This window comes from Hermetia illucens, chromosome 5 (genome assembly GCF_905115235.1).
Source record: "Hermetia illucens chromosome 5, iHerIll2.2.curated.20191125, whole genome shotgun sequence".
NCBI classification, from domain to species: Eukaryota; Metazoa; Arthropoda; class Insecta; order Diptera; family Stratiomyidae; genus Hermetia; species Hermetia illucens.
In genome coordinates, this window is record NC_051853.1 from 80,961,451 (window position 1) to 80,982,859 (window position 21,409).

Consider the following 21,409-nt stretch of genomic DNA (forward strand, 5'->3'; position numbering starts at 1 on the left):
TATGAGAATATACAATTAACTCTTTTTGCTGATATTGGAATCATTGCCATTTTTCAAAATTTTTCCAGGGAATAGGTTCTGAGAATGGAACCCACTTCACTTTTTGGGGCTCACACTTTGACCCTTACTTCTCTGTGTCCCATCCAAAATCACAAATAGTTTTGAAGTACTAATTGGGCCCCCACCCCACATGACTATATTCTGTGAAAAAAAAACCTACCCCATCCCCTTACATTCAAACGAAAATTATATATGTAAAGAGATTTACTGACCAAACCTTCAACCGCAATTGTCTTACCCGAATAAACAAATTCTTTCGCCAAATTTCGAAAATGTAATGCCGTAAGCCCATTGGAGAGAGGATAGAAAGCTCACTGTAGGCTGAATGAAAAATTTAGATGAACTAGATAGGTAGGATGAAGCTTAGCCGGACTAATATAATTTATTACCAAACTGGAAAGGTGAAACTCCACTGACATAATAACTTCCCTGCGAATTCACACTATGTCCTGTTTATTGTAAAAGACGATCATATTTAAGGGGGCCATCCCGTGTGTCAGGTTGGAGAAATCGATTTTTGCATGAATTGTATCTATATATAGTAGAGAATATGTGGGCAAATGAAATTTTCCGATATTCCGAGTCGTTCAGAAATTACAGTGTTAAACAAGTAAGAAGTTTGCAGCCGCGGCTAGAGTACTCGATTAGAAAAAGCATCGAATCTTTTTTTTACCTGTGCCTTATAACACACAGGTATAAATATGAAAAGATGGAAAACCAATCAATCGTCTAGACTCATTTGCTGTTTGGAATAAAAAGGATAATCCAATCTAGAGTGAGCACTGAAAGTCTTTCAAGCTATACTCAGTTATATTTTGTTGTAAGTATTGTGCTGTTTGTGTGTTCATTGATTTTTTTTAAATGGTTCGTACGAAGGGAGATCGCTTTAACGTTCAACGTCATGCTCGCACTAAAAAACGAGTATTTCATGGGAATCGATACTTATCAGAGAAGAAAAAGGACTTCGCATCAACATCAGCAAAGAAACTTTTAGCAAGCATGAACATCCATATGTTCCAATTGCGACAAGTTTTGTATATTGGATTTTGCTGGAGTTTTCTCCGGTATTTCTACAAATTTCTGCAAATAATAAAATATACGTAGTAGTAAAAAAGGAATGCCTAGGACATGTCGAGAAAAGAATGGGAACGCGGCTTAGAAATGCAAAGAAGAATCACAAAGGCAAGGCAAAAGGGGCTGGAAAACCTACTGATAAAGTTATTAACGACCTCACTACATTTTTTGGGCTAGCTATTCGTCGACAAATTCGATAGAAGGAATGAAGCAAGAAATTTTGGCAACTTTCTTCCATAAATGTTCTACAGACGAAAATCCTCAGCATCAAAATTGTCCAGCAGGCTAGGACAGTTGGTGTAAATGGCGCAAAGCTAAAGAGAACTGGAGAGTTTCTACCACGAAAAGGCACCTTTGACCGCAGAAGTTCAAACAGTCATCAAACCAATCTATGAAGATTTGTCACGAGATGATCTCTTGAACAGATGTTTAAGAGCAGAGACCCAGAATAACAATGAATCGTTAAATGAATTGATCTGGACTTTCGTTCCTAAATACCTTCATTCTGGGGCCAAGGTCGTAGAAATAGCCATGTTTCTGGCTGTAATTATTTTCAATGAAGGATTCAATGGCATTCTCATCGATCGAGAGAGATCGACTGATCTCGCTAAAAGAGCCAGAATTGAAACCAGAGAGCAACAATCGGCCTTACAAGACTTTTTTGAAGAAACGGAGGGAGCTCTCTATGGACCAGGTAGAATCACATTTAAATTTTCAAATGCGTTTTTCTCGAAACTGAATCTTGAAAATCGGCTGCCACCATAGCTCAAAATCTATCCAACCAAATTCTTTGAAATTTTCACGATTTCTTTAATACATATTTCTACGGTCCGCAAGCTAGGATAATTGCAATCGGGCGGGCCGTTTTTTTTATTCATAAAAAAAGCCGTTAAAAACACCAAAATTCAAAAAATTAAGTTTAAAAGCCCACCAAAAATTTACCTTTCAATATTTTCTAATTATCCTAGTTTGCGGACCGTGGAATATTGTCCACATTAAAAGGCCGTTTAGTTTTTTTTCCTGAGATGAACACAGCGCCCTCCAGCGTGGCAGCAGAAAAACACCTTTTTTTGGAGGTGGGTGCATAAATTGACACATATACTAGAGGTGTCAATAAACACATGATGAAAAAATCACGTTTCTATCTTTATCCTCCAAATAATTTTTCAAAAAAAGGCAAAAAAACAGCCTTCACACGGGTTAGCAACCTGTAGAAATAACCATGGTTGCGAGCCTACTCGCTGTAAGCGACAATTACTACGCATCCGCAAGAAGCAAGTCACGTTTGTTATCACTTTCGATTTCGAATTATCCCTACCATTGACGAAGCCGGGAAAACATTTTTTCTTTTGTAATACAAGTTCTTCGTGAAAATCGATGGCGATAAGTTTGTTTCCAAAAACTTCAAGTAGGATTCATCAGATTCACATTGAGTCATAATTTGTTTCCATTAACGTGGTTTCTGGTTTGTAGCGAAGCGCAGAGTCCAATAAACCAAATCAATTTGGTCATCCGTCATCTTGTCTTTTTTTCACTTTAAACATCAACAAGTGCACAAATAAGAGTTAACAACGCATAATATTCGCATGAAAGCAAGTTCAAGAAAAGCTGAAGTCAACTCACGTGTAATTCATGTTTCACTTAAGTGTCAGCCTCCTTGGAAGTGCGACACAAGAACACGACTCGATATCATCCGAAAACATCAAAAAGACCAAGAGGCCAGCTCTAATCTGCATTCGGAATTATAATCATGCGAGCGTTCAGAACGGTCCAATGCATTTCCACAGAACGATTGAATGAGGGAAGTCTCAGAAGCGGTCTTAAAACTAGAAGAAAGCTTAACCTGTTCAGCCACCAATCAAAGGCATTTATTCAGCCAGAATGCTGCGGTCGCCCCAACCCACAGGCACAGGCAATAACACCAATGGAGGCACTTACCCGTCCGGGGAGAATTCCAGATTGAATATTCCTCCAAAGTCGCTGTTGCCGGTTTTGCCGCAACTATTCCATGTTTTATACAACTTGAAGGAGTTGTAAATGCATTTGTGAACAAAATCCTCATCACCCAGAACGGGACGAAACCCATGTTCCCTCCGCTGCAGCCACTTGTAAAACGTCATACTCTTATCGCTGTCTTCCAGCTTCGTTTTTCCTGCAACGCAGGACAGAATTTATTTACGCAAAACTCTCGGAACACGGCCACCAGATATGCACTAGACCATTTCCATGGGATAGATCTTCCCGGACCAGCAGCGTTGCGGACAAATCAACGATACGTCAAACGCGATTGTCCCGAAAATTTCGCGACGCGGTGCACTTACGATTCACTCTCCTTATCAAGGCAATTGCTCAGAAATACGGGAAGCCTCGTCACGCAAATGCTCTAATTAATGGCACACTCCGAGAACGCCTTGCTCCACTTCACGCGCGTACAGATCTAGCGGTAAATAATTGAAGTCTCCGCAAACATCGAGTGAGTCAAATTTTGCGGCCGTGTGGCATAAGAACGACAGAATCGAACGCACACTATGCGACAGAAGACAGGACAGTCGGCCGGGCGGGTAGGTAGAATCAGATGGCGTATCCAGCAAACATCAAACTGTAAATGGGGTTGGAAGTAGTGGATGTCTATAGTCACTCAGCCATGTGACCAACTAGCGACTGATACACATAACGTGCAATTCAGTCGAAAAAATATCATTTTGCAACAAACTCTCAGCATTTTATAAGAATATATGGATTCTAGATATCCGTTTTGTTTTGAATCAATTTCAACTAAGACCCGAACCTTTCAAAATTTGTTTCTGCGACGTGCTTCAGAGATCGTACTAGATCTTGCAAGAATGACATTTGAGATTGCAGTTGACATTGGTAAATATTTTTATTTTGCGTGTTGGTGCTTGGCACGTCTTTGGAGTACGTTTTATTAGCGACTGGCAGTAATGGTAGTTCCAGACGAATCTAAGAAAGCTCAGACGCTGCAGCTAATTGCGGAGAAGGATGCTATAGAAAGGAAAATCCAGGAATATGGGCAGATACTAGAAACGGTTAGTAAACTACAAATGACACCGGTTAAGAGGCTCCTTTGGTAAACTTCACATCGAAAAGGACCATTGATTTCGGTTCAGTTAATAGCCAGTGGAAATATATTACACATAGTGGGTAGCTTTTGCTTTGCGTGGAATTGGATGTTCCTCTTATTACACCCATAGATACATACAAGTGCTATGTAGAAGCTGTCAATGTGATGAGACCATGATCTTTCTTCTTTTTCTTCAGCCTTTGTCCCGTTCACAAGCGGGGTCGGCTTGTCGTGATCCGTTTCGCCATTTGGCTCTATCGAATGCCTAATCTGGGTGCAATCTCGAGGCTTTTAAATCCCCATCTGGCGTATCAAGCCACCGTTGTTTCCTTTGATCGTTTACCATCGACTTCTATCTTCAGACCAATCTTAACAAGTGTAACCATACCATCGAAGACGCCTCTCTCGCATTTTTTCCACGATCGACTTCCGACTTCGGATGTGATCAAAACGTGTCACGCCACTATTTCAAAGCAACATCTTCGTTTCCATTACCGCGAGACGCCGTTCATTATCTTTTATAGTCGGCCAACACTCAGAATCATAGAAAGCGACAGGACGGATGACATTGCGGTAAATTTTAGATTTTAGACGTTCGTTGGTACGTCGATCACAAAGAACATCAGATGTGGAACGCCACTCCATCCAGGTTGCTATCATGCGTGAAGCAATTTCATAATGCAGTTCTCCATTGGCTGATAGCGTTAACACGAAGTATTTAAATTGGTCAGTTCTGGGGAGATCACTGCCGTTGGCAGTGATTGTGCCTGTTTCATGGGGATCGGTCGTCAAAAGTTCAGTTTTGTTTAGATTCAATCTGAGACCGTATTGCATGAGGCGATCATCCCATCCTTGGACAAGTTGCAAAACATCATCTGCATAAAGTAGTGTGTAGGGCGCTGAACGTTGGATATCCCGTGTGACGGTGTCCATAACAAGAACAAAGAGGAGTGGTGAGAGGGCGCTTCCTTGATGAACACCAACAGAGACACGAAGCGGTTCTGATACACCCGCCATACTTCGAACTTTGCTTTCCGGATCATGGTAGAGCAATTGAACCCAGCGCACGAGTTCTTCTGGCACTAAGTGTTGTCGTAAAGCATACCAGATGAGTTCGTTTGGTTCACGGTCAAGCGCTTTCTCTAGATCCAGAAATGCAATGTAAAGAGGGCGATGCTTCTCACTATGTTTTCCATGAGTAACCGCGCAGTATTGCGTCAGTTCCGCAGTTCTTGATAAATCCGGCTTGATTCACGGTTATTTCAACGATTTCGCGAATACGGTTGTCAAGAATGCGTTAAAAATGGTATGGGAAAGTAACCGGATCGGACGGTAATTTCAACATTCTGCTGGACTACCTTTCTTTCTCCATATTGGAACAGTGGTACTTTCTTGCCAACCAGATGGTGTTCTTCCTTGCTGAATAACCCGATCAAAGAATTCACTGAGCCACAGTGTTGGGTCCCAGCTCTCCGCTTTCCAGACCTCAGATGCGATGGTGGTCAAAGGGTAGTATAGGTCCCGGGGCGAAACGTGGATTGGTACCCACGATGGAGCATAAAACCTGGGAAATGCCTGCTGAACCAACACCAACAGCTCTACTACCAAACCCTATCTCCACCTCCACGTGGTGACCGCTGGGAGCTCTTTCTTGTCGAAAAGCTGCAGACGGAGAAGGATGAAGGCGAATCTCCCGCGCCTAAAAACGGGACAAGTTGTACCAACTGGTCCTCCAGGTTGGGGGTTGGGTAGGGCTGACAACCCTACACGGAAAACAACCGTTACGAAGCCACAACAGGAGCCTCGGATAGGACGGATGTTAAAACGACGGACCCGGCAACGACAAAGGAACAACGATTTGCGCATTTTCTCATGGAACGTGCGCTCCCTGTACAGAGATGAAGCTGATAAGCAGCTAGCCGATACCCTGTCCCAATATAGGGCTGATGTAACAGCGTTGCAAGAGATGCGATGGACAGGGACCGGTTTCCTGGAGAAGAGCCACTACACCATATATTATAGCGGCCATCCAGTAAACCATGTGCTCGGAGTAGGTTTCTTAGTCAGCCAAAAAATGAAACCTGCTGTTATCGGCTTTGAAAGTATAAGCGAACGGCTATGCACTCTGCGCTTGCGAGGCAAGTTTAGAAATATAAGCCTCATAAACGTTCACGCCCCTACAGAGGAGACTGCAGAGTCGGAGAAGGATACCTTCTACGAGGCAGTAGAAAGAACCCTCGAAGCCTGTCCCAGATATGATATCAAAATCATACTTGGGGATTTTAACAGCCAAGTAGGGAAGGAGCCCGTATTCAGGCGATACATTGGCTCCCATAGCTTACACGAAAAAACAAATGATAACGGACTGCGGACTATTCAATTAGCAGGGTCACACGAAATGGTTGTTGGAAGTACCTGGTTTGCGCGGAAAGCGGTCCACAAACATACGTGGGCCTCTCCAGACGGGACCACTTTCAACCAATTGATCGAACGCCGCCACCTCTCAGCCTTGATGAATGTCAGAACATATAGGGGGGCCAATATAGACTCGGATCACTATCTCGTTGGCATGGTGCTCCGAGCTCGAATAACAATACCACCTAGAATCCCCTCTGACAATCAGGTGAGAGTGAACACTGAAGCGATCCACAACACAACCCTCCGCGACACCTATAAGAGGGAAATGGATGCCGCAATAACCGCAGTCAATAGAGGACCTGGAGATGAAGCATCAACTAATGATCTTCACAACCACCTGAAGAACGTTATCATGGATACGGCCACAAATATACTTGGCCCCAGCCGCAAAAGGAGTCGGAACGGCTGGTTTGACGATGAATGTAAGCTAGCAACGGAACGGAAGAATGCCGCATACCGAGTAATGTTGCATTCTCAAAGAAGGCGGGCACGCGCAGAGACTTATCACGAACTCCGTCGAGCGGAGAAGCGACTTCACAGACGGAAAAAGGAAGCCTGGGAGAACCAACAAGTCTGTGAACTAGAAAAGTACAGGGAGCAACCGCACCAGGCGCGGAAGTTTTACCAACAAGTCAGCAGGATGAAGCCTTATACACCTCGATGCTCATCCTGCCGAGACAAAGAGGGAAATCTGATTTCCGACAGAATGGGCATATTAGAGCGATGGGTTGAGTACTTTGATGAGCTACTGAACAATCAGAACATCGGCGAGTTGGAGGTCCCGCCAACTGAAGACGACGGACAAATACTGCCACCACCAAGTTTAGGAGAAACAGTCCGTGCAATTCATCGGCTAAAAAATCATAAGTCGCCAGGAGCCGATGGAATTACAGCCGAATTGGTTAAATATGGAGGCGACCAGTTACACCAAGTGGTTCATCAACTTGTGCTCAAGGCATGGGACAGCGAATCAATGCCTGACGATTGGCAGCGAGGCATAATCTGTCTCATACATAAAAAGGGAGATATCACACAGTGCAGCAATTATAGAGGTATCACGTTGCTGAGTACCATCTATAAGTTATTCTCCACTATCTTGCTAGGCCGGATAGCCCCATACGCCCAGAACATCATTGGCCCATACCAAAGAGGCTTCACTCCAGGCAAATCAGCAACAGATCAGATTTTCTCTCTGCGGCAGGCGATGGAAAAACTGTTGGAATATGGACAACAGTTGCACCATCTGTTCATCGACTTTAAAGCCGCCTATGATAGCATAGCCAGGGTAAAACTGTACACGGCCATGAGGGAATTCGGTATCCCGACGAAATTAATAAGACTGACTAGGCTGACCCTGACCAATGTGCGAGGCCAGATAAAAGCAGCAGGATCACTATCAAGACCATTCGACATCAACAACGGTCTACGACAAGGGGATGCGCTATCATGCGTCCTCTTTAACCTGGCCCTCGAGAAGGTGATCCGTGATGCTGAGGTGAATGCAAGAGGTACGATCCTCTTCAAGTCCACCCAACTACTGGTCTATGCTGACGATATCGACATCATGGGAAGAACCACCCGAGACGTTCAAACTGCCTTCATCCAGATCGAGCAGGCGGCGCGAGATCTTGGGCTGCACATCAATGAAGGCAAGACAAAATACATGGTGGCAACGTCAGCACCGAAGACGAATCAACCAACAACATCAAACCGCACTGGTCAAACACAAGCACGAACAAGAATAAGGATAGGGGAATACAACTTTGAGACCGTTGACAATTTCTCCTATCTAGGGTCGAAAATCACAACCGATAACAACTACGATGATGAAATCCGCGCACGGTTGTTGTCAGCCAACAGAGCCTACTTCAGCTTACAAAGACTGTTCCGCTCGAAACGTCTCACCATAGGGTCAAAGCTCTTACTGTACAAGACTATGATCTTGCCAGTCCTCATGTATTCCTCGGAAACTTGGGTTCTTAGCAAGAAAAATTGCGAACTCTTGGCCGCGTTCGAGAGAAGAATCCTCCGAAGAATTTTTGGCCCCCTACATGAGGATGGACGATTCCGTAGCCTACACAATGACGAAATCTATGAGCGATACCATGACCGTCCGGTTGTGGATAAAATCCGGCTCAATAGGTTACGGTGGGCGGGTCACTTAATCCGTATGGATGAAGATGATCCCACCCGGAAAGTCTATAAGGGCAATATCTATGGTAGGAAAAGAAGACGAGGCAGACCCTGCCTAAGATGGAGCGATGGCGTGGGCCAGGACGCCAGACAGCTTTTAGGGATATCGAATTGGTGGACCTCGGCGCAAAACCGGGATGTCTGGAGTTCCTTATTAAGGCAGGCCTAGACCGGATACCGGTTGTTGCGCCGTTGATGATGATGATGATGAGATGCGATGTCATCAGGTCCTGTGGCTTTCCCCGATTTCATTCGTTCTATTGCCCCCTCGACTTCAGTTGCGCTATATTTTATAATTTGCTAGCCTTTGCCTTTCTAATATTTGTGGTTGAGTTTACGGTCCTGTTGACTCCGGAATGCACGCGGCCAACTTGTAGTTTGTTTTACGATACAATATCAACTGCTGGGGATTTTCTAAAAGAAAACTGAAGTCTGCTTCTCTTCAAATATGAAACTCGCGAATGGAACTGCACCTCGAATGTGGGGAAGAAAAAGAATGCTATTTTCTGATTTGAATAGCTTTCGTTTATTTTAATAAAGCATAATTAAAAAGGTTTTGCAAGCTAAAATCATAGATACATAGTTTTTCGCTTCGTTTCCTCGATGCGGGCTAGAAGAGTGCGCACAGTATCAGCTGCTGTTTACATAAATGTTGTGGGGTTCGCTGGAAGGAAGCGCCAACACTGCTTCAGCACAACTAGGCGTAGGTAACATAGCCAGTTGCCTTCTGGTGGTCACCTCATTTGAAGGTAAATCTGATGTTAAATTACGTTGGCTTGTTTAGGCATTGAAAAGTGCTGAGCAGTTGGAACTTTTTGAGTGCCAGGCTCGGACAACTGAAGGTAGTCGCTTCGCATTCACGACATAGTCTGCTACCGTTTTTCTGTTCTTTTAACCGCACATTGAAACGAAGTTAATTTATAGCAGTATCAAGTTTTGCTGAATGACAACCTAACTGAGAATTTGAATTGTAATGTAGATTCATTACAGTGAAAATAGGTAAAACATTGCCATAAAATCGCAAAAGCAAAGTAGTGGTTTTGGTGAATCCAGTCCAACGCATCGTAAAATGTATAAAATATTCCTCAAAGTTTGACATAAAGTGGAACTATCCCCTCACAGATTTGGCAATTCGATAACAACGAGCCATCATTCGCAATTCATAGGAAAGTTTATTTAAAAAACGCCAGGATATTCAAGAAACGTTCGCCTGGTTGCGAGAGTGGTTAATTTCTCTTATTTAGAACACAAGTCTTCGAGGAATACAAGAAGATTGGCAAAATCATTGTCTTGTACAGCGAAAGCTTTAACGCTATGGTGAGGAATTTCGAGAGGTACAATTTTTATAAGCTTAAAAAGGCTCTATTATTTGCCAACAACGGGGCGCATATTTCATCGCCTGCACGATTTGGATGAAGGCAGTTTGTACATCTCTGATTGTTCTTCCCATGATGTCGATATCGTCAGCATAGCCCAGTAGTTGGGTGGGCTTGACGAGACGGGTGCTTCTCGCATTTACATCAGTCCAGGCTTACTCTTACCAGAGTAAATTTTAAAATAGGCAGGCTTTGAAGACGATAAAAAGAAGTTGCAGCTAATAGCCATATTTTAGCAGTTTTTTCATCGCTGTTATTGATATTTGTCGTCCACCTTTGTTTCAAATTATACTTTCAATTCTGCGCTCTGAACGCAAGAGTCAATAGACTGCCCAGGCTTACTTCGCGAATATTTTGTGTTAAAACGTTCTTCGTAAGGTTTTGCTTCTCATAAACCTTTTGTTTTACAACACTCCGACTATTTTAATTGGGTTGATATCAGGAGACTTGGGTGGCCAACTAAGAGCGTAGATGCTTCGACTGGACAAAAATCACTTCACAAATTTCGCGGCATAAAGATTGTAGAATCTCCATTTGCTTCCATTCGTTATTTTAATGGTAGAAGTGATGGTCTTCTAAGAGATTTTAAATATTACTGCTGTGTTGCCCTGCCTTCCACAAAGTGCGAGGATTCAGGACTTTTGTTCACTACTACTCCCCAAACCACCATTGAAGCAGTGTGTTTAATAGTTACTTGATCGCAGGATGTGTGGCTCCTTTTTCGGAAACAAACCAGCCGGTCCAGACTTGAAAGAGGATTCAGATTCAGTCAACTGCAGTGAGTGTTGTATGCTGCTTCGCGAAATTCAAAAATGTCTTTTTCATCGCCTTTGAATTTTGCCTTTTGGGACGATATGATTTTAAACCAATTTCAGTACATCGACGCTTCAAAAAGACCACAATAGTCCTGGATTTTCTTAACAGTTTTTTGCGGTTCTACGAACATTTTCGAATTACAATGCGGTTTACTTTCTCCGGGATTTTGCATTTGCTCTTACAGTTGACCGTAGACTTGATGGGGTGCTTTTTCCTCTATGGCTATTATTAGCTGTAATCACAATTACCCTTCTAATAGGGCACTTTCTCGGTAACACGATTTTATTACAACTTGAACAAAACGCACATTTTTTAAGCCACCTACGTTTTAAATCAATTGATCTTAATAATCTCAAACGTTTTGCAATGATATTAAACGTTTTTCCACGCAACGATGCTCTATTACGTTATTATGTATTATGTTATTTAGTAGCACTTCTCAGCGTAAAGCAAAACATAAAGGAATTTTTCCCAGTGTCAGCAAGGAGCGCAAAAGTGGGCAAATAATAAAAAAAATATGGATATAATAAAATAATATACACTAAATTTCATAGTTGCATTAAAGTCAGCGGTGTTGATAATTCACTGGCATTGCACTGTACGTAGGTCGAGTCATCCAGCTTTAACGAAAGTCCTGATAGAGAAAATGCAAGCCTGGGACCAGAGCAGCATTAGGCAGCAAAAGTATTGAGGAGAAACAACTCCTCTCATTATTTGAAGACGGAAATACAGCAACAGCAATTGGAGTGAAACCAGATTCGGCGTTGCCGAATGAAATCCATATCAACATTTTGAAGCATTTAACTAATTTTAATTTTTCTGATGGGACTAGTTGAAAAGTTCGATGTTTGATGAGAGTGTATCTTAGTAATAAAAGATAACGCCAAGGTACACAAGAGCCCAGAACAAAGGGCATTTTGCAGCGTGATGATTTAAATTTAATATTTTTACCGCCATACTCCCCAATTTTGAATCCCATTGAAAAATATTTTCAAATGTTAAAGTTAAAGGTTGGGAGATGTTCGTCAAAATTTTGTTTTCACGAACATACCTCTAATTTTGGAAGGACTAGCTTCAATTATAGTGTAATGTTGCTTCCTACTGCTGCTGCAGGACAAGAATTGGAGGCTGGCGAATATTTATTTATTTGATCGGAGAATATATTTACTTTACCAGGAAATTTATTTTCTTGTCTAGGAAATGCATTTATTTGAACTGGAAATGCTATATATTGACATAACTCTAGACGCAGGTTTTTGTTAATCTCCCAAGTTTCCTTTTTCCCTCTGTAAAGTCGCTTCTCCGTTCGACGAAGTTCGTGATAGGTATTTGTGCGTGCTCGCGTTCTTTTTAAGGTGCAATAGTAATCGGTGTTCAGCATTCTTCCATTCTATTGCTAACTTACATTCATTGTCCAACCAGCCGTTCCGACTGGGGCCAAATATGTTTGTGGCAGTATAAATAATAACGTGTGAAGATCATGTGCTTCACCTTCAGGACCTGTATTACCCCTGACGCCTGAATACGGCTCCCTGCTTGGCTGTTAAACTCTCCTAGTATAGTTATCGTTCCGATGCTTGTAGTTCTTCTAAATAAAAATAAAACTAGTTAGGCTCTCGAAATACGTATATACAAACTATTACAATATATTGTAGTAGGAGAAGCTACCCCGTTTGATTGCCTCCTAAAAGATATCCATCTCCAATTGCAATCTTCTCAGAAGGGACATGAACAGTAATTTACTAGGCTTACTAGGAAACTTACTCCGAGCACACGGTTTACTTAATGGCCACTATAACAGATGATGTAGTGGCTCTTCTCCAGGAAATCGGTTCCTGTACAGCGCATCTCTTGCAACGGTATAGTATCAACCTTTTCTGCACAGGGAGCATATGCTGCGTAAATCGTTTGCCCGTTTTCGTTGCCGGCTTCGTCGTTCTAAAATTCATCCAGTCTGAGGCTCCTTTTGTGTTTCGTAACAATTGGTTGTAGGGGTGTCAGCCCTAGCCAACCCCCAAGCTAGAGGGTCACTTTTTTTTCAGGCGTGAGAGACTCGCCTTCGTGCTTCTCCGTCTGCAACTATTCGTTAAGAAAGACCTCCCAGCGATCAGCGCTTGGATGTAGAGATAGAATTTGGTAGTAGAGCTGTTTGTGTTGGTTCAGTAGGCGTTTCCCAGGTTTTAGACTTCATCGTGGGCGCCGCTTTTCGGCCTGGGGCCTATACTGCTCTTGACCGCCGGTATATCTTCTCAAAAAAAAAAAAGATTTCCGGAAGGCATTGTAGCAAGCATGAAATGAAATTTCGACCGATGTAGCTCACTATCCTTCCAATTCGATACATCGTTATTTTACGACTGCAATTGCATATATAACATTAAAATTGAAATGAAAGTTCGTCTCATATGCTTTTAGCCGTACGTTCCTCAACTTGTATTAGTTGTCACATTACATTGCAGAAATGATAATCTTTTCTTTTTGCTTCCGGCAACATTGATGCTACTCGTAGCTTTCTCTAGTGATAACATTTTACCTAGAGTTTCCTCTAGGTTTTTCCTTTCTTCCACGAATCTCGGACATTGAAAGAATATATGCGGTAGATCCTCTGGGACGCTATCGCAGTTGTGGCTACCTTGCGAGGCGTCCAATTTAACCCTGCGCAGGTACTGAAACTATCAGCCATGACCGAAAAGGATGCAACCATTTCGCGCACGTGTGTCCCTAACGACCCTTTTTTGAACGTTCCTATTGCTGTTGCCTAAACAGTTGGGTGGAATTTTCTCTGCGATAAAGGAGAGTTGGATTTACGTTATATATAAATGCGTTATATACATTATTGTGAAGAACACACCCTCAGGGCTTCATAAAACACGCAGCGCTATTCCGCAAACTGGGATTGCACAAAAGGTGGAGCCCTTTCCGTGAATTTCTTTTTCGTCCGAGCCAGTAACCAATTTGATAGCATCAATGGTTGATCTGGTTTTGCAGAAGCCATACTGCCGGTATGAATGCCTTCCTCCGGATGTTCGGTCAGGATTTCACTGCGAGCTAAAAGGCTTTATTCGATACGCCATTTGAACCGGGGTCTTTCTATCGTCTATTCTACCGCAGATCTACATCAGCTTGTCTATACAGACTCCCGGAATGTGACGGCCACATTAGAGGCCGCTGGAAGTTTTCAGTGCTCCTCTTTTGCAGAGATCGATCCTATCTACCACGCTCTGACCCGTTCCTTCTGGCACAGTGGCAAGCCGATCGATGGCTGGCGACTTTACTACTCCATTAGTGGTTGGGTCTTTTACTGGGCATGGCCGCGTCACATACTTTGGCTTCGCATTGCTTTATATGGAGAGCTCCATCCATGGCGGCGTTTAAGTTATTAGGCTAGTCTAATCATTGTCTTTGCATACCGTGATGTTCTTTTCATTTGTTGGCCTTGGACGAGCGGCTCTCCTGCATGTAGCTCCCTCCATAATTCAAGATTAATTGCCTGGTGGCCACTGTGGGTAAAGCTGTCGCTAACTTTTTAAGACATATTGTACGTCAGGACAGGACTGATAAAAGCCTATCTATAATTGAATCAGCGCTCCCTTTGCGATGGGTGTTTTCAACCTCTTCGTCGTCCAGTATTATATCTGACTAGGCAAAAACTTCTAATCAACTGCGCCCCTTACGTTAGCCTCTCTGTTGCCCCACTCGATGGTCCACGCATTAAATTCATCAGCAATCAGCTTTGGACTTTGTGCCTTTGCGGCGAGAACGGGATTTTCTAACCAGTCTTCAGATTCACACAATAGAAGACTTGGTGTGTTGTAGCACGTAATATCGCTTATTTTTGCCCACAAAAAGCAACTAGTTGACAATCAATATTGTATGGCTTCGCGAAACCCGCACGGTGAGATTCAAGAGAATATGGTTAAAGCGGAACCTCAATTTTATTCGGTTGGTTGCGAGTATTCCTCTGAGGTTTGACTCTTTGTCATGCACTACACTCGCGTGACCCGCAAAGGGCAGTGCAGTGCAGCATACTTTCAGCTTATATCGCTGGAATTCTCGCTCAACTTAGAGAAAGCGAGCATTCTGGGAACTTATGATACCGATGTTGAGGAGCGTACGTACATTTCAGAAACCAATCGAAGCCCATTTTCGATAGCCGAAGGTCGTAGCCGGGTGGTCAGTCCTTATTCGAAGCGGTGTTGATGTTTCGGTGCAATGAAAGTTATAAATTTGACAGCTTGTTCCCTCAAAATGTCTTTACTTTTTAGTCGCCTTTTACAGGAAGCAGGGAATACTTTGGATTAATGTTCAATCCCCAACTCCAAACTGAGTCATTACCTCAGCGGGGCGTCAACTTCCTGGGTCAACAGTAAATTCTATTAGCCCAGGTAAACTTTTCACCCTCCATCCTACCATGAGATGCCAAGACGCTTCCTCCATCCTCCTCTCTCTTTAACGGGCTTGCGACCGTCTAAGGCAACGTATCTGAGCTTATACTGAAATTAAATTTTTAAATTTCGACGGAAAAATTTGGCTTTTGAGTCCATTCCACATATACTAAAACGAATTTAGGTGGTATTCTTAAGCCTCAGTTCAATAGGCTAAAACTAAAACAATTTATGGAGGGAGAAGATAAGTACATATTTGTATGCTTTTGTGCACGGGGTGAACTGGAAGTGCGTGAAGATGCGTTAGATCAATTTGGATGGGCGACGTTTGTTTATTTAGGATTAGATTAAAGAGCATAAATTTGTAATCAAAAAAAAATCCCGGCTTTAGGAGATTAGATTTTCACCTAATGCTTGTATTCCAGCTTTTCCAAACTACATTTTCTTGTTTAGAAGAGCAGTACACAGCTACTAAAAGTAATTAGATAATCAGTGAAAAAGAATAAAAGAATCTTATAACCGCAATTATTTTTAGTACAAAGTACTACTACTTTCATGCTTTTTCACAAATTAACTAATAACTAAATTTCCTGCGGCGCGAGTCTTCCTTACCTGAATCCCTGTTTAATAATCGCGTCGCGTCTTCTCTCAAAATTTCTAAACTTTCTCAAGGGTCTAAGGTTGCCATTCGATTTGCATGACGCAAGAGCTCAAAATTTTCTCGTTGAATGGCATGGCGTTCTTCGACTATGTGCGCTACAACCGGTGATCTTATGCACGAATTTTGTTTCCGGACACTACTTATCGATCCTTAATGTGTTCGATGAATCTCTAGTTGTGAGAGTCCAAAAATTTACTCTTTCACTGGCGTGTTGGGAAACAATGACTTCCGTCAAAAGATATCATCACATCGTCCTCGCTCATCCTGTCAATGCGTTGCAGCTTCTGTCTTACTGTGTACTTACTGCTCATCATCCCAAGGCCTTGGCACTCAAGGATCAACCACTTGGCGATGTTGTACGTCGGTGAGTTCGAAATCTGATTCTTGGAAATGTAGGATTTGCCATTCGGAGTCGCCCAATGGTCGGAAATACCGCACTAGGTTCCTTCAGCGCTCGATCGGCCCTTTTGATAGATTCGGAAAGCTAGTTGTTCCGCAATTCGAAGAAGTTTCCATTCTATAGTTCCTGAACGACAGCGTGGCCATACTTGGCTTTCTCCATAACGACGACGTAATTCCTCATGCCCACCTTGAGAAAATATAACGGTTTATCACCACGTTCCCATATTGTTTTTAAATCACGTTTACAAATTTTTTAATTTTATACCCGAACGAATTTCATCCTTAGTGTCGTTATTCAAGAATTGTATATTTACCTCGATGTTAACCACGGTTTTGACGACAACCTTAGTTGGTGGTTCTGCGAACGCAATACCGTTATTTAATAACTTCGTTTAGTTATTGTTATCAATAGCGCTTTTGTTAATTACGTAATTATCAATATGCGCGACGTTATTATTATTTACCTGTGGACCCGATTCGTTTTTCAGGTCGGAAAATTTCACACTTAAAAGCCCGGTGTAGTTTCACGATTAGTTGCTCGATTGATAGACCCGATTCTGTAGCTTCTTTGGTCATCTTGAGGTGAGCGCTGTATGCCCGTAACGTGATACTATTCTGTTTCGCGTACAGGGAATTATTACTCACGGTGACGTGTTGCATCTCTAACTTTAGAATTAATTTGCTATTAATGCAAACCGATTTCAACTCTATTCGATGGGACTTCGGTATTACGCGGGATTTGATGCATTTCTTTAAAAAGCGGATATTCTCGTTGTACCTCGCAATTATTTTCTTTAGCCTTCAAGTATGTCGCTCCTCAAATATAAATACATTCCAAACAAAAGATTGTAGTTTAGGGAAACTACCCCTTGTCTATTAATTGCCGGCTTCGCAAGAAAAACTAGTAAGTTAACCGTTGCAGTGTAACTAGAAAGAAATGCAAAATTGTTGCGAAGTTATTTGAAGTAAGCGCAGTTTGCGTGATATCCATGGCATAGAAGTGGCATTCAAAAATACTCATCTTCATTATTTTCAAATTTGTTCTTTTCAGCATATTTTTAACAAAAAATGTTTGCTATTTATAGAACAATGTTGGCATGACAGGGAGCCTAGTCGACGCGGAAGGCTTTCCACGCAACGATATAGATGTTTACCAAGTTCGACATGCGCGACATCAAATCATTTGCCTGCAAAATGATCTGAAAGCATTAATGAAGCAAATCGAGAAAGGAATTGAAGAAATACACGCAGACGCTAGACGTGAAGAGCAAGGGCAAACCAGCCCTAAATTTGCCGGCTTTTCCGAATCAGAAGGTGGAGCTGAAGCTACTGAGTTTGAATTACGACCTTTTATTAAAGTTGACCTTGTTTCGTCTGGATCACCAGCAGAGGATGCTGTAAGTATTATTTGTATTGTATTAATTCAATTCAATATGCCATATTTAATTTTTTCAAGGGTTTAATGGCTAATGATAGAATATTGGAATTTGGATCTATCAACTGTAAAAACTTCGTAAATTTGAATACAATCGCAGAGGTTGTCAAGCATCGCGAAAAGCAACGTATTCAGGTTAAAGTGAAGAGAGGTGAACAAGTTCTTGATTTAAATTTGATTCCATCTCCTTGGCGAGGGAGAGGTTTACTTGGATGCAATATTGTTCCAGTTGACCCAAGTGAACGTTAATTGTTATCTCATAATTTTGCATTTACGAACAATAAAATATTCTGCAATCGTTCTTGAAATACATTTATTCTGTTGTTTGTTCTATGGTTTTGTTGTTTTAATTGAGTAAGCTCCTGGATCTCTGCAGTACATTTCAACCGTAAAGTTCTCTTTGACAAAAAACAAGAGAGTAATTAAGTAGCCACTAGGACCAATGCTGCTAGAAAAACTCTATTGTTAGGTGAGAAGGGGAGCAGGGAGATATATAGTATAGAGTAATTGTTAGTTTTATAGGAAGGTAATCCAGTCGTGCAGACTAAATCGCTTCGCTTTTCAAATTTATTCCGAACAATGTTATTTCCTATCAATCCTGCCAGGAAACGTCAATATATCTGTGGCAATTGCTTTTCACGGGATAATCGGTATCGGAACATCGAACATTGACATCCCTGTAAGATATTTATGCAGGCGGCTAAAACACATATTTCTACCCAAAAATAAGGAAGTTTTTCTCGCAGTTTTAGGGCGAATTTTATAATTTACTGTGCGTCCACTGTTGCATATTGTTTTCTTTCGGAGTAAAAAATCGAGCCAGTTGAGGACAACTGGCAATTTTTTTTTGTTGGCCAATACAGAATTTAAATTTCTTTATCTAGGAAAAAAAGTTTAACTTTCCTGGCGGCATAAATAGGCCCATTATCCAATTGAAAAATCGGCGGAACATCTGCGATAGTTATTAGACCGTTAGATATTTGTTGTTTCAACAGCTGTTAAACCCCATATCATTAAGAATCCTCCACCGTTCTGTCGCTTGCTTAAAATTACTTCTCCTAACCATGTGGATCATCTAAATAAAATTATTCCTCTTTTTTCGGACTGGTTTAGATATAACGTTTTGAATCACTCCCCATATCCCTTAACCTGGCCGCTTCAGATTATCATCTGCTCACTTCCTCAAAGAGATACAAACATGACATAGAAGAAAAGTGAATATTTAGTTAGCATTCTTGATAACAGATGAATCGAACCCACACCAAAGTAAGTAGTGAGGTATAAACGGGCTGTGATCGACTCACAGAGTCTCAATGAATCCTGGACAGCCAACGGAAAAGTTAATTAAGCTAAAAGCTACAACCCAGGAAATGGACTGTACGTGCGACGCTATTAGCATCTTAAGCACATCAAGTAGCACAATTTTTTATAATTCCATGTAAAGCGAGCACTTAATTATGTATAGACAACAAGGCGGCGAGGAAAAGGAGCGGTCTCACCAGTCGCGGAAAAATAAGAATATCTCCGATGTAGAAGAAAATTCTTCTGACTCGGGACCCATAATTGATGATATCGAACTTTTAGGTGTACAATCCGAAACCGATCAAGTAGTGCTGTTGAAAGAGCAGATTATTCAACTGACGGCATCTGATGCAAGAATTGCATCACCAATAAAAATAATAGAATGGATGAGGAAATATACACGACCGTCAGGTAATACGTCCTCCTCTCCAATTAGTCGACCGCAAAATTTACCAGCTACCAGCATATCTACTGCAGAGAAGACCTTTACTCCAGGGGCAAGCGAAATCACTTAAAACCTCCACAGCAGAAGTTAGAACTATGTACATTTACACCGAAATTTACCGCCTCCCCCAAGAGCTCAACAGAACAGGTATGGTAAGTCGTGAGAAACTTCCTCCTGTAATACTGAAAACAGACAATTAAACACAATAACCTCACTTCAACCCAAATTCTGACTACAAAAGCCGAATACGACTCGAAAAAAATCCTTGAAGAAAGTAATCTCTCTTTCTTTAAATTTACTCCATCGACAAATAGGCACACTAATCTCGTTATAAGAGGCTTAGATAATTCGTTCTCCAGCCACGAAGTATTACAAGAACTTCATTGTCTAGTGATAATAAAGGAAATAACTTTGGGAATTTTTGGAGTTGTTAGATATCATTTAGTGTAAAAACTGACAGACGCTTAGTCATGCCGCATCAAATTGTAATATGCCGTACCAATCCATCAAATGCAATAACAAATGTGTAAATTACACTTCCACCCAGTGCAGTGACCACAATCAGCAAGCTACCTTAACTGCCACATCTTCAGCCGGCGTGCATCGCCTACGTCTACATCGCAACAGATACAACACTCGTTTTTACTCCTTGTTAGTCCAAACCGATCTCATATTACCTAACAACTTTTCCATTCCGTGGAAAATCTCTCATCTACCGCCTTATATCACTACCGAACTGCACATCAAAAGTCTTTCAAATAATCCTCTATGATCTTTTTTCATCAGGTCGCTAAATTCAATGCCATTCCACATTTTCAATTTACTAAAAAAAGGAAGCACTCTATCTCTGATGTCCTGTTTATTCTCAACAATGTTCTGCTGTCAAAGATGAATAACAATATTTCCTCTACCGCATGTCCGCTAGACATTCAAAAAGCCTTCGACTCGGTTCGGCAAGAACCAATCTACAATATGCTTAATATCTTCAGTTTTCAGTCTCAAATATGTAAGCTTTTACTGAGCTATGTAGAGAATAGAAACCCCCCCCCCCCCCCCCCGCTTCCATCCCGTCCTAGATGGTACCCTTTCAAATCGGCATCCCTGTTCTCAATTTTCATCGCTGATCTCCCTTCAGTAATTTCTTACCATCATCCAAATACCGCCATGCTGCTTCAATACGCTGATGAAACCTTGGAGAGGATGCTCAATCAATCTATACCTACCTTTCATGATTACTTCCAAAAGTGGAAACTCCTCCATCCCAGCAAAAGTGAAATAATCATCTTCCACGGAGGAACAAAATTTACAAGAAATGGAACACGACGCCCTTCACTCAAATCTATTGATTGGAGCAACCACGATCCCAAACAAGCAGTCTACCACATATCTCTGTAGTTTAAATAGAATTTTTTTACCTATCCCCCTTGTAGACTCCATCCAAAAACACACCCAACCGCGAACAAAACTGCTGACTAACTTTCCTCTCTTTCCTTTTAGGTAATAAATCGTTTTTCTTGAAATTAGTTTCATCCTAAAATTCTTCCTTTATTATTTGGCTCAAATTATTGATTATTTATTCTTATTACTACTTCCACATTACGGCGGTCTGCACGGGGCACTGGCCCTAGGGGACTATGCCGCTAGGCACGGCATACCCTACAACTCTCATTGCCGAAGCTGCGGAGAAGGAAGGGAAACCCCCATGCGCTTTCTCTGCGATTGCCCAGCTCTGGCTAGAGGCAGGCCGCGGACACTGGGCAAAC

The 21,409-nt window shown here is 41.9% G+C and overlaps 2 protein-coding genes across 3 annotated transcripts in view; one reads left to right on the top strand and one right to left on the bottom strand.

Annotated features, from left to right (window-relative positions):
• Positions 1 to 3,690, bottom strand: part of LOC119656888 (DDB1- and CUL4-associated factor 10 homolog) — a 37,028-nt gene extending 33,338 nt beyond the window's left edge. Inside the window, exons 1-2 of one of the 2 annotated variants that reach the window (XM_038063558.1) lie at positions 3,349 to 3,690; positions 3,073 to 3,286 (exon numbers count right to left, since the gene is read on the bottom strand). In XM_038063558.1, coding sequence (XP_037919486.1) covers positions 3,073 to 3,254 — 182 coding nt within the window. In that variant the 5' untranslated portion in view covers positions 3,255 to 3,286; positions 3,349 to 3,690. Of the gene's footprint in view, positions 1 to 2,757; positions 2,784 to 3,072; positions 3,287 to 3,348 lie in introns of those variants that run through there. The other variant, XM_038063560.1, reaches the window with a different exon arrangement.
• A 290-nt stretch (positions 3,691 to 3,980) lies between these two features.
• Positions 3,981 to 18,211, top strand: LOC119656889 (26S proteasome non-ATPase regulatory subunit 9). The gene is made up of 3 exons (XM_038063561.1): positions 3,981 to 4,181; positions 17,550 to 17,861; positions 17,921 to 18,211. Exons 1-3 carry the CDS (start codon positions 4,077 to 4,079, stop codon positions 18,146 to 18,148), a joined length of 645 nt encoding a protein of 214 aa, XP_037919489.1. The 5' UTR covers positions 3,981 to 4,076; the 3' UTR covers positions 18,149 to 18,211.
• Positions 18,212 to 21,409: the final 3,198 nt, after the last annotated feature.